At 50.2% G+C, this 14,915-nt stretch overlaps 7 protein-coding genes and 1 non-coding gene across 8 annotated transcripts; 5 read left to right on the top strand and 3 right to left on the bottom strand.

Annotated features, from left to right (window-relative positions):
* Nucleotides 1-2,254: 2,254 nt before the first annotated feature.
* BDW47DRAFT_121482 (NDT80 / PhoG like DNA-binding family protein) lies at nucleotides 2,255-4,031 on the top strand (the record flags this gene model as incomplete). The annotated part of the gene is made up of 2 exons (XM_024815640.1): nucleotides 2,255-2,289; nucleotides 2,369-4,031. The coding sequence occupies 2 exons, from the start codon at nucleotides 2,255-2,257 to the stop codon at nucleotides 4,029-4,031; spliced, it is 1,698 nt and encodes a 565-aa protein (XP_024667142.1).
* A 187-nt stretch (nucleotides 4,032-4,218) lies between these two features.
* On the top strand, nucleotides 4,219-4,648 carry BDW47DRAFT_10121 (uncharacterized protein). Its single transcript, XM_024811606.1, has one exon. It carries the CDS (start codon nucleotides 4,355-4,357, stop codon nucleotides 4,601-4,603), a length of 249 nt encoding a protein of 82 aa, XP_024667141.1. The 5' UTR covers nucleotides 4,219-4,354; the 3' UTR covers nucleotides 4,604-4,648.
* Nucleotides 4,649-5,595: 947 nt separating this feature from the next.
* Nucleotides 5,596-6,016, top strand: BDW47DRAFT_10100 (uncharacterized protein). The gene has a single exon (XM_024811574.1). It carries the CDS (start codon nucleotides 5,725-5,727, stop codon nucleotides 5,971-5,973), a length of 249 nt encoding a protein of 82 aa, XP_024667140.1. The 5' UTR covers nucleotides 5,596-5,724; the 3' UTR covers nucleotides 5,974-6,016.
* Nucleotides 6,017-6,991: 975 nt separating this feature from the next.
* On the top strand, nucleotides 6,992-7,695 carry BDW47DRAFT_10097 (uncharacterized protein). Its single transcript, XM_024811566.1, has one exon. It carries the CDS (start codon nucleotides 7,091-7,093, stop codon nucleotides 7,571-7,573), a length of 483 nt encoding a protein of 160 aa, XP_024667139.1. The 5' UTR covers nucleotides 6,992-7,090; the 3' UTR covers nucleotides 7,574-7,695.
* Nucleotides 7,696-7,796: 101 nt separating this feature from the next.
* BDW47DRAFT_121481 (uncharacterized protein) lies at nucleotides 7,797-8,100 on the bottom strand (the record flags this gene model as incomplete). The annotated part of the gene is made up of 2 exons (XM_024815639.1): nucleotides 7,797-7,989; nucleotides 8,087-8,100. 2 exons carry the CDS (start codon nucleotides 8,098-8,100, stop codon nucleotides 7,797-7,799), a joined length of 207 nt encoding a protein of 68 aa, XP_024667138.1.
* A 1,465-nt stretch (nucleotides 8,101-9,565) lies between these two features.
* Nucleotides 9,566-9,681, bottom strand: BDW47DRAFT_t164. Its single transcript has one exon. It is a non-coding gene; the product is annotated as a tRNA-Ser (tRNA).
* A 587-nt stretch (nucleotides 9,682-10,268) lies between these two features.
* faa4 (long-chain fatty acid-CoA ligase FAA1) lies at nucleotides 10,269-13,539 on the bottom strand. Its single transcript, XM_024814680.1, has 6 exons — nucleotides 13,152-13,539; nucleotides 12,485-12,981; nucleotides 12,392-12,417; nucleotides 11,932-12,327; nucleotides 10,715-11,859; nucleotides 10,269-10,629 (listed from the first exon to the last, which is right to left on the bottom strand). Exons 2-6 carry the CDS (start codon nucleotides 12,922-12,924, stop codon nucleotides 10,540-10,542), a joined length of 2,097 nt encoding a protein of 698 aa, XP_024667137.1. The 5' UTR covers nucleotides 12,925-12,981; nucleotides 13,152-13,539; the 3' UTR covers nucleotides 10,269-10,539.
* A 1,023-nt stretch (nucleotides 13,540-14,562) lies between these two features.
* BDW47DRAFT_130211 (S-adenosylmethionine-dependent methyltransferase) lies at nucleotides 14,563-14,871 on the top strand (the record flags this gene model as incomplete). Its single annotated transcript, XM_024817069.1, has 2 exons — nucleotides 14,563-14,623; nucleotides 14,702-14,871. The coding sequence occupies 2 exons, from the start codon at nucleotides 14,563-14,565 to the stop codon at nucleotides 14,869-14,871; spliced, it is 231 nt and encodes a 76-aa protein (XP_024667136.1).
* Between the last annotated feature and the right edge of the window lie 44 nt (nucleotides 14,872-14,915).

Raw genomic sequence — 14,915 nt, 5'->3', positions numbered from 1 at the left:
CTACCTCTCTAACCCATCCGCAAGTGTCATGCTGCATAATGGTTAGTCGTCGCCGAGAGCGACGACACCGTGCAATGCCGAGAACACTAATACACCTGCGCATTGTTGTTGTTTACTTTTTTGATTTGTTTCTTACGTGCGCCTCTAGTGTTTTCTTTCTTTCTTTCCCACCTCTTTCTAATTACTCTTTCCTCTCCCAACCCCCATGCCCAGACTTTCCAGTATAGGCTCTGATATTGAGGCGCTAGCTACACTTCTATCTGTTTCAGATGACCAAGACCTTACCAAGCACATTTGTTCGTTGGATCTCTTTCTTTTCCTGCCTCTTTTGCGCCGCGACGAGACTCGGTCGTGGGCCACGGGAACTGACAGGGCTTTAGAACCACGTCGTCTGCGCCAGCCCGGGTCTTTGAGGCACGACACCTCCGCATCAGAGACAACTGTCGTGATTTCTCTTTCCTCATCTTTTTTTTTCCCCATTTTACTTTGCTTTTCTTTTTTTACAAGCCTCCAGTCTTGGAGCCTAATGAAAGAGCCGCCCTAACTTATCTTCCGGCGTCGCCCTTAACTATCTAAGACACCCCTGCTCAGCACCATTGAAAGCCTAGTGTTCCTCTGGTCGTCTCTATAGCGCTCGCTCGAATCGGGCTGGACGACAGAGTATCCTTGGCGGATTTGGACTGACAGCTCGCCTCTTGTGTCATCCGACTCACGGCCTTACCCTTCTTTTTTTTGCTTTTTCCTCTCTTTCATTCCTAATGAATCACTGTAAGTCATTTCTTTTTTGGTTTCTTTTCTCTTGTTCATTCCCTTTTGCGGGTTGTTCCATGTTTGTTCGTCGGGCGTTCTACCAAATCCCTTCAGCCTGCAATTCGATAGTCGCAAAACCCGACGGCAAGCCATCTCCATATGGAGTTACGGTCTGTCATCCCAGGAGCTTGGTACCTCAAGCTTCTTGCTTTGGTTGCACGATATAGAAGGAGAAAGTGGTGGAGAAGCGACAGGACAATTAAAAACACAGGGGAAAAGAGAAGGAAAGAAGAACTACGTCTCCTCGCATGGCCTGAGATAGTATCAAGGAGCACTGTATCCTTCAAGGGACGACAAGGATGTCAAACCTATTCTATTTCGGACTGACGATGCCCCGACATCTTTTGTGTGACTCTTTTCTTGTTGATTTCTTTTTTTTTTTTTTTCCCTTTTCTCCTTTTCTTTTTCTTGTTTATGCATTTATTTTACTTCATTTTTGTTTTCTTTTTCCGTTTTTTCCCGTCTTCAAGTTTGACCTGATGGTATATCTTTGTCAAAGTACCCTCTGTTCTAACAATCGTTTACGTTCCCAGCAACTCTCCTGCAGAGTTCATTCCAGCTGGACGGTCCCCTCCACAGCGACAACGACTATTCGGGCTCCCAGCGACAATTCCCTGGTCCGATGGGGTTTTCCATGGATGAGGAGGAAAATCATCGCCGAGGAAATGCTGTGGGCCATCCTCTGGCACAGCCAGTTTCAGTGCCTGCGACCAACGGCCTGCGCTACAACACACAGCAGCCTGCCATGCAGGATCTCCCGTAAGTTGTCTTTCAATTTGGACGGTTTCCTGGTGCTCCACTTGGCCCGCTTGCAGCCACTAGTACACAGTATTCCCTTCTAGTTCGGACAACAACAACACCTCGATCATTTGGGCAAATTCTCTTTTGTTCCTTTTTTTAATTATTGAATTTTTGATGTTTTTGTGTTTCTCAAGAGGGTCATTTAATTTTCAACGTTCTTTGTCTTCCTTTTGGTTTTGTTTTATACCACATTGAACTACTTCCCCCTCCCCCCTTCCAAATCCACTTGCATGCACGCTCCTCTACACTTTAGTCATGTTATTCCATCATTCAACATGCGCCTGCAAATACTAGCCACCCAGGACACCTCGGTCCATTTCATATGTTGTGTACTCGTTATGCATTGGGGAATATTTGATTTATCTTGTCCTTGCTTTACTCTCCCTCCGTGGCCAGTTGGGATGTCTATTTTTGGTCGAGACCGCTTGCTGATCTAGAACGGCCCCAGCTTCGCAACGTCTCCTACAATCCTCATGAGCCCAGCGGACTCTGGATGTTCCGGTTGGTTGCCCAATTCAGGCCCTTCTATGCAAACTGCAAGGCTGACATGTCCATAAAATGGGATTGGCGTTCGTTAACAGACACCTTCTCTCCCCCATCTAGCTCTCTGTACTCGCATTCGTCGGCACTATCGTACGATAGAATGCCTGACTTCAGATCTCACAGGGTTCCTCCACTGTAAGTCAAGTCAAGTTTCTATCCCCCCGGTTCTGTTGGTGATGCAGCGATTGACCATGACATTATTTAAATCCTATAGCCAACCACCTACGGGCATGTCTCCTTCCGTCCAATCTGGAAATTCGGCGGTCTCCGGAAATTCGGCGTTTGGAAGAACAGATACCTACCCAGGGACCTACACCCTCCACCGGGGAGGTACATTCCCATCGCTATCGAGTCTCAGCGATATGTCGCGGATCTCCCAATTCACCACGACCCCACGCGGGCTCGAGGGACACCTGGACCGTGCTCCCAGTATGATCTTCGGTCAGACGGGCCCGATGTTGATGGACCCCATCCAGCGTATCTCGCAGCCGATTACGGACGCACCGCCTTTCAGCGAGACCACGGTTATCCACTCAATCATGGCGGGTGGCCAGACCATCAAACCGGAGATCACAGCCAAAATCCACAAAGGATTCTTTCAGGCCGAAGAAAAGTGGACGTGCTACCGACGCAATTACTTTTCGGTTTCTTGTTCGTTCACGCTACAACCGTGGACACATGCACCTCTCTTCGTCAAGCTACCGGACCATCAAGGAACCGAACGCATTCTGTCGTTCTCCATGTGCATCTCGGCCATTGTGAACGGACAGCATGGGGAGATCCGGGAACTCGTTCAGCACACCCCGAAGCGCGATAAGCAATCCGAGCGCAAGCCAGCCAAGGTGGTCCTGCAGCCATTCCAGCCGCCTCCGTTGGTTCTCGGCCACGGCTCCGCACCCAATAGCGCCCAACACGGATACGGGCTAAGCTCCCAGGCCCCCGGGATGCCAATGGACTATAGCACCTCCTACGCCAGCGCACCGCAGCCATCCCAGCCACCGACCCAGCATACGTTCGAGCGCATCCAGTTCCAAAAGGCGACGGCAAACAACGGCAAACGTCGCGCACAGCAGCAGTATTACAATCTGGTCGTCGAGCTTTACGCACAGATTCCCAGTCCGATGGGCGGGAGCGCAGACGCGCAGTGGGTCAAGGTAGCCAGGAAACTTTCGCACCCAATGGTGGTCCGCGGACGATCCCCGGGCCATTACAAAGACGGCCGGCGAGACAGCTCGACCAGCATGGGCCCAGACGGCGGGAGTGGTGGCTCTGGCGATGGCAGCGGGGGCGCTGTCCTACCCCCAGGCATCGGACAGGCGGCACGGTCTCACTTGACCCTGATGTCGTACGACTCATCGCAGCGCGGTGGGCACCAGTATGGCCGCGCTGACTACCACCACCAGATGAGGGCGCCAGACCAATCGTCCCTGAGCGGCAGCAGTCCCCATATCTCATCCTCGTCATCATCTACCTTCGACATTGGGAGCATTCACGACACTATGGACCCAATTGAGCCCATCAAAAGTACCCCTAGCATGGATGAATCATTCCACGACCCGACTTTTGCCATGATGGACGGCAGGAAACACGACGTCCACTTCCGCAGTCACCTCCCGCCCCTTGCTTTTGAGTATGATACCGTATCCAAGCATAGTGAAGAGCCGAGCAACGGCTTTTCCGAGAATTTCGACATCATGGTTACGATGCCGCCAGAACAAAGTGATTCTCCGGCTTTTTTTAAACAGCCTCCCAAACTGGCTTCCCATGGACTCCACCATTATTCCGGTGCTGGAGCTTACGATCCGGTTTACTCGACCCGGCCTGCTGAAGGCAGTATGCAGAGCCGGCTTCAAAACTCCCAAAGTCTGTGCGCATAGGTCTTTTTGTGTTTCTTCCGTTACCCTCTCATTTTCTTTTTTCCCTCTCATCTCCCTCTCGTCGAGCTCAAGTCCCGATTACTCAGTTGAAAAGACTCTCTCTCATCTTCTGGTCTCCTTGCTTTTTCCTTCATGTCGTCCGTGATTTACGCGTCCTTGGCCAGATGAAAAATGAGACGGCGTCTTTTCAGTTCGCATTATTCGATTTAATTGTTTTAAAACATAGATTTTTCGACGGCATCACCAGGCTGAAAGATGCATGAGAAAAGTGATGTTCCTTTCTTTCTTTCACTTTTTTTTTTCTTTCCTTTTTGAGGCTATTCATGCTCCATTCTTGCCCCATGTTCATCCCTGGTATCATTTACTTTCAGGTTCGTTTTCTGCCCTCACCTTCATACAATTCTCACCTCTCGCCTCTGGAAGGATGTGGTGATGACACGGTTTTGCTCTCCTTAATCCTTGTTGATTCTGCGTTTCGTTCTTTTTGCAATTTCGTTTCTGGCCTTATCTTTCCTTTCCTTTTCTTTTCTTTTCCTTGTTATTCTAGTTATTCAGCCCCAGATGACGTGTAAACGATTTTTCTTATTGTGCCATGTTTGACGGATGACCACTCAGTGCCCGGGTAACCTACCGCTGTCCTGGGCAAGGATGGTTATCGGCACGGCGAAAACACAGTTCTTTCTTTACCCTTTTCCTTTTTTGTTTTTTTTTTTTGCTTTTTGATTCTTATTACATGTCAAGTTAGAGGCACATGTAATGAGCGGGAGAGAGAGAGAGAGAGCGCGCAAAAAAAAAAATACAAAAAGAAGAAGAGAAAAAAAACCAGGAGAAAGACCAAAAAAAAGAAAGAAAGAAAGAAAGAAAAAACCACTGGGGCTTCGGCGATAGTGTCATTGGCCCTGTACTATGACTATTTTCTCCGACCCCTCCTCCTCCCCTCGAGGGAACAAGATCAAGGAAAAGCGACAGGGGGGAGGACTGAGCGGAGGAGGCGTCTCTTTCCGCTGTCAGTTGGGGCAAATGTGAGTGTATGTGTTATGTTAGTCTGGAGTCAGTCAAATCAGTCAGTCAATCAGTCAGGTTTTATGGATTACTGTTGTGGGAATCTGCAAGTAGACGCAGACCTAGGGCTACCTGCAGGACGAGTGGGCCTATAATTTGATCCGGACAGTCGCCAGTGGGCTTTTATCAGGCTGCAGTGCAGTGCACCTCGGGGAGGTCATCCATGGATTTGGATTAGTGTGGAGTCAAAGCGAAGCACAGCAACTGCTCCTCCACACTTGGGTGAGGCATTAGCTGCAGGGAAGGAAAGGAAGGTATTCTGAATAGATTAACTGAAGATGAAGATTAAAATGAAAATCAACACACGAGATAAGAATCCAGGATTGAATAATAATAACAAGCCAAATGAATAAATAGATAATAATAACAATTATGATAATAATAATAATAATAATAATACAAGATCAACAACCTGAAAGAAATCATGAAATTAAGGGGAAAAGAAAGAAAACATGAAGCTGAAGTGGTGTGGGTCACGGTTGGATCCGGTATGGCGGTCGGCCAGCAGCCGTCTTCTTCGGGGTCGGTGCGCTCGCTCGCTCACCTCCTTTTCTCTCTCCTCCTGTCTGTATGGAACTATGGAGTACTGGATAGGAAAGTGGGGACCTCTCTGTCGTTGAGTCTTTGGGACATGACTTGTCTGTCTTCTTTTTTTCTTTTTTCTTCTTTTATCTTGTCTGTTTTGTTTCGGTTTGGTCTTTCGACCCTTGAGAGCTTCTACTATACCCTCAGCTCCACTTCACCCTATCCACCACTACTGCATCTCTCACCGAGATTACCTGGATCCAATGACAGTGGCGAAACCATTGGACTCAGCTATCCAATTCAGTCTCTGTTTCCCAGCGGACAACGACGTCAAAAGGAAGATACACTAAGATGATCGCCGTGGGACCGGCCCATCACGATCGACCAAACATGCATTAGGGCCGATTCTCCTGGGTGGCTGACTCAGCTATGTCCTAGTGGTCACTGGTTGCAAATCCAACTAGCGCCCTCGGCACGTTCCGGCCATCCCAGACGGTACCGGTTCATCCTCGACTTCAACCTTGCCGGGGCTGCGTGACTGCAGTCCTTCGTGCCCCTTCCAAAGTTGTCCTTGGGTGTATTTCGACTCTTCCGGGAATGAAGGGTGACATCGCTGTCAATCTTCAGCTGCATCTGCATTTCTGATATGTTAGGAGAACTTTTCCATGCTTTACCCGTTTTCCAGGGTCGACGACTCGACAGACAGCTAGCTCATTGATCCCCAGCAGATAGATTCCATCACTGGACCAGTCAAACATGCATGGAGGTCTAAAGGGGTCGGACCAGGTACACCTCTCTCTCAGCTGATCGATAATGCATCTGCCTCCAAAGGTTTCCCAAAATCACTGATACAAACCGGCTGTCGCGGGTTGGGGGGGAGGGAGGAAGGTGTGCGTGGGCGGGTCCACGCAGGCAATGTCGATGCAATAATAACCCCCTGGAATGGTCCGCCATGCATGTCGTACAAGGGGGAAGGACGTCGACCCAAAGATGTCAGTGGGGTGAGAGACCTTCTTTCTGGTCGGTGGGGGGGTGCATCATTCGACTGGAGAAGGCGGCCAACAGGAAACAGGAAAAACGTCGTGGTGCAGGTATTCCAGGGAGATTGTGCAACGGTTGCAGTCCCACCGTGCCGACGGGGCACCTGGCAAAGCAATACGGGTGACACCCTAGTCGGTTCTCGAATCAACGCGCAGGACAAGGCCCACCCTCTGATTGATCCTCCGCGATATCCACTGATACGCCTGCCCTTGAGAAGTCACTTCCAATCCTGAAGTCCGCCAGGATGTCGGTCTTCAACCCACCCTCATTCAGCGTCCACTGAGGACGACCCATGTCCTGCTTCGTGTCGTGGACTCGCCGGACGATCGGCATCTCATGGAAGACCGTGGCTGTCTGAACCAAGACAGAAGAAGCCGGGAGCTTGATAGCCCCGTGCGTCGGGTCTACGAAACCAGATTCATAAATCTTTTATGTCGTCACCGGATTTCATTCGAAGGCTATCAGAGCGGATTTCACCCAATAACCGCCTTCTTTCAAACCCTTGCTCAGTCGGCCATGCCGAGCCGTCTCTCCGCCCCCTCGATGTCTTTGTTTCTTTCTTCTGTTGCAGGGAATTTCCTACACATCCAGCATGGGTGCTATCGCCCTTCGGCCATCGCCACCTCACGCATCCCGGTCTTGCGTGCATTGACCTACGTCCCGTTTCACGAAACGGTCCTCGGATGCTGTGCTGCGCCAACAAACTTCTGACAAACCCACCGCACGCGATGACCGACACGACGAGGGATTCTTGGAAGGGTACCTGCTCCACGTCCAAGGCCCATCTCTGTATCAGGCCTGTCTGTATCAATTGGCCTCGGTGGCTTGGCGCGCGCATCTTCAACTCCCCCCTGGTCCTCTTTCGCCTGCCTGGTCTCTTTCACCCCCCTAGTCCTCCCTTGCCCACGCCTTGACACTCACCCACCAGCCAGCTAGGCCGGATCTTTCGGGTAGCACAACAAAGCATGTAGTCACCGCCACCAGCCAAACCATCCAACCAAACGCAACAAACCCACAAAATCCCCTCAAAGCACAACGATTAGTCCATAACTCAAATAGAATACCATAACTCAAATCCTTAGAATAAAATTGTCAATAACCAGCCCATCCATCACCATCACCAGTCAGATCCCACAATCACTTCCCCTCCTTCTCAACCCTAGACACCCGGAGCGCCAATTTCCGATCCAGCTCCTCCTGCTCCGCCGCCGTGGCCTTCATCCCCATTACGTCCTCCACCTGCGGCGACATCCAGAGTCCAATCGACGCCCAGGCCATGAGGCCCACTCCGAACAGGGCGCGCGTTTTGGGCGATAGGGATCGGTAGGAACTAGACGGCGCGAGTGTCAGATTGGTTCTTTCTTTTTCTTTCTTTGAGTAGATTTGCTCCGGTTTGAGGTGTAGACAAGGGGTCAGGATGGACAGACCTCCAGAATGACATTTTGTTTTCCCTTCCCTTTTTCTGCTTTGTGTTGACTACTTGGAGTGGTGTGGTGTGGTGAATGGCGGCGCCGTGCGACAGACGGTCACTGCGCAAGTCAAGGCGCCGTGGAAATCAGGATGGGAATCTTAAGCTAGACTAGGAAGGGCTTAGTCTGGTTATGGTGCCAGGATGGGTAGGTGGGAGACCACCGCCTGTACGGATTCTGCCGGGATTATTGTCTTCCGCTTTGCTTGTTGTTGGTGGATTGTGCAGCAGAGGTACAGTGTAGTAGGACTGTCTCGCTCATCAGGGGATAGACCGGACTTGGTCAATGACGACTACTGATGTCTGTTTCAATCATATATTGATTTCTGTGTTGACTTACGTGGTATGACATCTCGACGGAGCAAGACGTTCCATGACCAAGACCTCAAGTAAATGTTCATGGAGAGGATATATATATACGTTTTGTCAATTATATAGGATTCCAAAGCAGAATGAGCAATCCCAACTTCTATCTAATTAATTTCCAGGGGCAAAAAAAAGAAGAAAACAGATCCCCTTTAGCGACCCACCAGACAACAGACAGACAGACAGACGGACGGAGAAAGCAGCCCAGGGCGTACAAAACCAGACGCACAAACCAAGACGTACAGAACCAAGTCAAGCCGAATTAAGCTTTCAACAGACACACCAGCCTTCCGCCCCTGTCTTAGATGTTGTTCTTTGTCTGTCCTCGTGGGAGGCTTGTATCACGCAGAGACTGCACGAGTTACTCCTGGGGTCCTGGATTGATGAAGGCATGGATTACAGTGCGTTTTGCTGTGGCTGGATTCAGTTCCATAACGCACGTACCAAGAAGGAATAGAAGAGTTCAGTGTGTCTGGATGTGGCTGCTGTTGCTGCCATTGGGATGGTCAATGCTGTTTTTGTTGAGCGTGCCTCGATTGTCTGTTGTCGCATGGTTCATTGGACTTGGAATGGTTCGAGGATAAACGAACACGACCTGGACTGGTCTGCCTCTCTCCCTTTGGCCGGGCAAGAGATCAGTGTCGCATTTCCATTGTAGCCCAATCACCATTCCCCAATCATTATCCGTTCATTCGAGCTAGATAGGTATTCGGACAGCTCTCCAAGCTCGCACACGACGAACAGACATGAAGGATTGCAGACTGGATATAAGCCACCTAGGTTAGATACGATACAACATATGAACTGACCAAGTCTATTTGTTGACGTCAAACTTTACTGCAAACCCAAACATGGGTTTGTTTGCATTCGACAATATAGAGTAGTCGAGTACCGAGTACTACTATCTCAGTAGACCAGTCAGTCCCTTAGGTACTTAACCCACACGACGAAGACCAACCCAGCTTCCCCAAAACTACAGATAAACCAAGATAAAAAAACACAAACAATCCTAGCTCCCCCCAAAGTAACATACATACATATAAATTATTTAATAGGGAAGAAAAAAATATACCGACAGCTGCAGGATTCGAACCTGCGCTCACGAATGAACGGGATCGCAGACGTGTAACCGTATTACTACGGTCGGTGTATAGCAGTCCCGCGCCTTAACCACTCGGCCAAACTGTCTGAATGATGAAGAGATGGTACTTTCAGGAACTTATATTCGACTGGTTAGTTTTGTACCGGCGCTGGATGAGGTTTATACTTCTTGATTTATCTACTTAGGTATTCTCTACATTATTTTTATAAATTATAAGATATAGAGAGAGAGAGAGAGAGAGAGAGAGAAAGAGAGAGAGAGAGAGAGAGCGAGATATATATATATATATATATTACACCGTACTACTGGGCGCAATCCTCTCTAAAAGGTTACTCGTTCGTACGTCGTTACTTTATGGGTGGTAGATTGCGTCTACAAGTGTCACAGCATTCGACACGATATACAGAAGTACATAGTCCGTACATTATGTGCCAGGGCCAGTCGTACAACACGCCATTACTCTAGTCAATGGGATCTATCAGAAGCCCGACTGCATTGTCTGATAAGGTACAAGGCATGAGGTGTGGATAGCTATCCATCACTCGGAATCCAACTAGTAAATGGTACCTACTTATATACAACCACTAAATGAGTCACATCTACCAGGTAATTAACATGTAGTCTACCCTCTAGATACCCACGTACGAGTAGCATAGCCTACGTAATCAAGCAATCAATCACTCATCGTTATATTCTCTACTGAGACAAGATAAATAGTACATTCCAGGTCCATGGGCAGAACAGCACACAGCACACCCAAAGGAACAATTTCAATGCAAAAGGTATAACGTAACTAAAGATAGGTTTCGAGGCTGCAAAATCAAATCAAAAGAAAAGGATGGGAATCAAGATCAAACCAAACCAAGGAAAAAAAAAAAACAGAACAGTGCGTAAAAAGCATAATTTGAACAGTACGTTAGGTTAGGGCTGGTAAAGACGGTCGTTTATTTCTTGCCATATGCGCGGTCAATGTCCTTCTGGAAATGGCCGACGATCTTCTTGCGCTGGAGTTTCTGGGCTGCAGTCATGTAACCCTGTTGGGATAGTTAGCGAGTGATCTCAAACAAACGTCTGAATTGAACAAGCAGATAAAGAGGGGAGGAACGGGGAAAAACGTACAGTCTGTGGCGTCCACTCCTCGTCGGACAGAACCACACCGCTGACAATCTCAATACCCCGGAGACCGCCCGCACGGCCGGCATTCTGAAGCTCCTGGAGGACGTACGACTTCAGCTTCTCGTTGTGAACCAGCGTTTCCAGGGTCTCGCCCGGGATGTTCTTCTCGCTGGCAAGCTTCTTCAGGGCGGCCTCGACGGGCACGATGATGGCGACCGGCCGATCCTGGTCCTGGGCCGCGAAGACGCAGATGTTGCCGACAATCGGGGAAGATCGGTAGACCGACTCAAGCTTCTCCAGCGCGATGTATTCGCCGTTCAGCGTCTTGACCAGGTTCTTCTTCCGGTCGATGATGCAGAGGTGGCCGTACTTGTCGAATTGACCAATGTCACCCGTCTTGAACCAACCGTCCTCGGTGTACGCGGCCTTGGTCTCTTCCTCGTTCTTCCAGTAGCCGCTCGACACACCACCGCCGCGGATGAAGATCTCACCCTGCGGGGGGTTGTTCTTGGCAAAGTAGCCCGCATCGGGGAAGTCGACGAGTTTGATTTCGATCGAGGCGGGAATCTCACCCAGAGCGTCCGGGTTCCAGGCCATCGGGTCGTTCAGCGCACCCATGGCAGTGGTCTCCGTCAGGCCGTACCCGCTGATCATGGGGGCGATGCCCATGGACAGGAACCGCTGGGTATCCTTGGAGATCGGACCGCCGCCGTTCATGAAGATGCGCAAACGGCCACCAGTCGCCTCCCGCAGCTTCTTGAAGACCACCGAATCCAGCACCCACGCGCCGAGATCCGAGCCGGGGACGCCCGTCGCCATGAGGAAGTTCTTGGCGGACATGGCGCCCCAGAACATGCCCTTGACCAGGAAGCTGCCCTTGTTCAAGTTGCTGAGCACACCCTTCTTCACGGACTCCCAAACCGCCGGCACGCCGACCAAGATCGTGGGCTTAAACTCTTTGATGTCGCCGCTGCAGTTCCGCATCGAGGCATCCGACAGGGTGCGGGGGTTTCCGTAACCCATGGTACCACCCCAGAAGAGACAGACGTTCTCGAACATGAATTCCAGGATGTGGGATTGCGGGAGGTAGGTGAGCAGAGAATCGGAAGGACCGATGTAGGGTCCGACAATGGCCTGAACACCGGCGGCTATAAACATCGTTAGTCTGTACCACCCGGGAATCCAAAAAAAAAAAAAAAAAATCCATGCAGTGAGCTTACCGGAGGCAATAACGTTGCCCTGCGTCAAGGGAACCCCCTTGGGAGGGCCGGTCGAACCCGACGTGTACATGATGCAGCAGAGGTCTTCGGGGGTGGGGGGGACCGGATCTACCGGGTTTTCCTCGCCAAGCTGTCGCAGCTCCTCGAAGCTCATCACGTTCAGGTGCGGGAATTGCGACTTCAAACGGTCCAGATCCTCCTGTTTGTGCTCCAGGTGGCTGTTGTAGATGACATGCTTGATGGACGTCGCGTCGGCGAGGACGTTTGCCACCGAGGGAATGAGGTTGGGGTCACAGAAGATGCCATCACTCTCCGTCTGTACCATGGAGTGTTTGAGACCATCCTCACCCAAGGTATCATACGCGGTGACCACCGTGATAGACTGGCACGCAGCTCCTACAAGAAAAAAGACAGTTAGTTGCCGTTCGCGCGCAGCAAGTGTAAGAGAGGGGATACGAACCGTGTGACATCGCCAGCCAGTTCTCACTACACAAGAACAACAAACGTTAACGCCACGTCCAACTTCTCATCCACGCCCATCGGGTAGACTCACCTAGTTGCGCCAAAAAGGTGGACGCGGTTACCCTTGGCCAAGCCAATCTTGCGCAGACCTTGGCCCAGCTGCAGCGCCAGTCGCTCGTACTCGATGAACGTCTTATACTCATAGCCGCTCATCTCATAGTAATTCCATTGCTTGTCGACCTCCTTCTCGACACCATCGACCACCTTCTTGATCTTCTTGTTCTCCGTGTGGACCTTGATCAAACGGCGAGAGCCGACGGCCTTGGCGTTGCCGAAGACGCGAGCCGAACGACGGAGGATTTCATAGGTGGTAGCGACGTCTTCGGGGAGGCGCGTGAACAGGCCATCCTTGGCAACGGGTAGTCGACGGGGGATCGTCTCGCCGGGCTTTGCTTCGACGCCGGGAACCTCGACGGAGAAGGGAGGCTTCTTCGCCATGCGCGGCTGTAGACGAGCTTCTTTGAGCGACATTTTGTGACGTTTAATATATTATACAGTCGTAAACGTGAGGGGGGATATTTGCGACGGCTAAACAAGTTGGTAGGTTAGTGAAGGGGTCTCTAGATCGGAGGGACGAAACCACAAAAGTGAAGAGGTCGAAACAAAGAGCTCAGTGACCAGGGATCCGAAAGAAAAGAAAGAGATCCAGTGGACTGGGGAAGCGGGGAAAAGTCAAACTCAAAAGAGGAACCACTTACGAGGTGTTGAGGTGAACTGGGGGGTCAACCAACGTTGCTCCGAAGGTTACCGTTAAAGTCAGGCAAGGTGGGAGCGGGGGGGGAAAGTTCCAAGAATCAAGGCAGACGGGAAGGGGAAATCGGAAAGATTTAAGAGGGAAAGGGGGAAGTGAAAAGGAGGAGAAAGTCTGGGGGAGAAGAGGGGAAGGGAAGGGGAGAGATGGAAGGGGAGAGAGAGGAAAGAGGAGGAGATGAAGCTGCGCCGGATGAAGTCAGTTCAGTCAGGCCAAGCACGTTAACCTGGTGAACTTAACCTAGGTACCGAGGCCTTCGTGGACCAGGTTTGGGTCTCATTGGTGGCTGGGTTAATTGCTCCGGATGCAGACTCGACTTCCTCGGTGGTATTCCAGTGCATTTACAGTGGCATTCTATCTGATTCAGAATGTGATCGATCATAGCGTTATGGACCACGTTCTGATTTAGCTAATGTGATTGTGGTTTCTGCATGTCTACGTAGCTATAGTACCTGAGGTTAAGTATCCGTAGCTCAACTGACCTCGATCTAACATGACAACAGCTCTTTGCATGCATCGATCCTGTGATCTACATGATCTGGTCATCAGATCAAAGAAGATAAAGAAGATAAAGATAGAGTGTGAACATAATAAGTTGCTCTATACTGTATATACAATTTGAAACCCAACATCACCATCAACCCCAGAAAAAACAGGGAAATATCCAGGCTAATGTTCCTGATTTTTTTTGTTGGGCCTGAGTCCCAACAGTTCGAGCTCCAATGCAGATCATCTGGGGGCCTCAGGCCACTAACGGCTATCCCGTTGCTAGCCAGTGGCCATTGTAGCCGACAGATAGTATGGAGACACATGAAAAAAACGAATCGATGAATGACTGAAACGGGAGCGGTCAGGAACAGCCTCCCATACTTGGGCATGCCTGCAGACCCTGACTGTTGTCAGACAAGCGGATTGTGACATGAATGATGAAGGAATAAAAATGAATGCAATGATGGGGTTCATTGATCTGGCCCACCCGAGCAGCTTCAAACACTGTCCAATCAGAGGAGCTCATCCGGGTCTCAGTGCTGACTAAGTGGATAGGGTTCAGAATTTGACTTTGATATCACAATCGACTGTTTAGCTAGTATCTGCTTCGTTGCTGGTTCATCTTTGCTGTTTTGTATCCATTGGTCTTGACCCTGAGACGTAGCTCTGATACAATTACTCTGACGTCATCGTCTACAGCCACATTGACACATCTCACACTTGGAGCCCAGTACAGCTCACTCTGTAGCTCACACGACTATCTCCATGTGGGGATCTAATCCCAGTCCTAACATCAAACTCTACTAGAGTTCCAAACTCTAAACTCTACCCTACCTTATCATACTAGGTATACTGAAGCGGAATCCACCATGGAAGACCTCACCAACTTCTTGACGTTCATTGGTCCAGAGGTAGAAGATGCCGACGAGGGTATGTACCGTAGACACCAACACCAACACCACATGTATACATGTATACCTCTAGAGAGCCCAGACTGAAAGACACTAGAGTCCTTCTTCCTCTTCTCCCAGGACATCCCCTCCTCCAACCTGGGCTTCGTCGACTCCCGCGCCCCGTCCCTCGACGTCTCCATCCACGGACAGGACTATGTCGTTCGTCAGTCTCCAACGCTGCTTTCTTCTTCTAGAGCGGGTGGGACAACCGGTGCCGGTATGTAATTCATTATCCTAGTATAGACGCCAGCAGATCAACAACAAAAAAA

The sequence above is a fragment of the Aspergillus candidus genome, assembly GCF_002847045.1.
Source record: "Aspergillus candidus strain CBS 102.13 unplaced genomic scaffold BDW47scaffold_113, whole genome shotgun sequence".
In the NCBI taxonomy this organism is placed as follows: Eukaryota; Fungi; Ascomycota; class Eurotiomycetes; order Eurotiales; family Aspergillaceae; genus Aspergillus; species Aspergillus candidus.
The sequence above is the reverse complement of the archived record's forward strand: the minus strand, read 5'-3'. Positions and strand labels throughout refer to the sequence as shown.

Coding starts and splice junctions, on each gene's coding strand:
- faa4 (XM_024814680.1), bottom strand. CDS start 12,924: ATGTCGCTCAAAGAAGCTCGTCTACAGCCGCGCATGGCGAAGAAGCCT. Junction 12,418..12,484: donor CACCTTTTTGGCGCAACTAG/GTGAGTCTACCC, acceptor GTTCTTGTGTAG/TGAGAACTGGCTGGCGATGT. Junction 11,860..11,931: donor GGGCAACGTTATTGCCTCCG/GTAAGCTCACTG, acceptor CGATGTTTATAG/CCGCCGGTGTTCAGGCCATT.
- BDW47DRAFT_10097 (XM_024811566.1), top strand. CDS start 7,091: ATGTCGTCACCGGATTTCATTCGAAGGCTATCAGAGCGGATTTCACCC.
- BDW47DRAFT_10100 (XM_024811574.1), top strand. CDS start 5,725: ATGACTTGTCTGTCTTCTTTTTTTCTTTTTTCTTCTTTTATCTTGTCT.
- BDW47DRAFT_10121 (XM_024811606.1), top strand. CDS start 4,355: ATGCTCCATTCTTGCCCCATGTTCATCCCTGGTATCATTTACTTTCAG.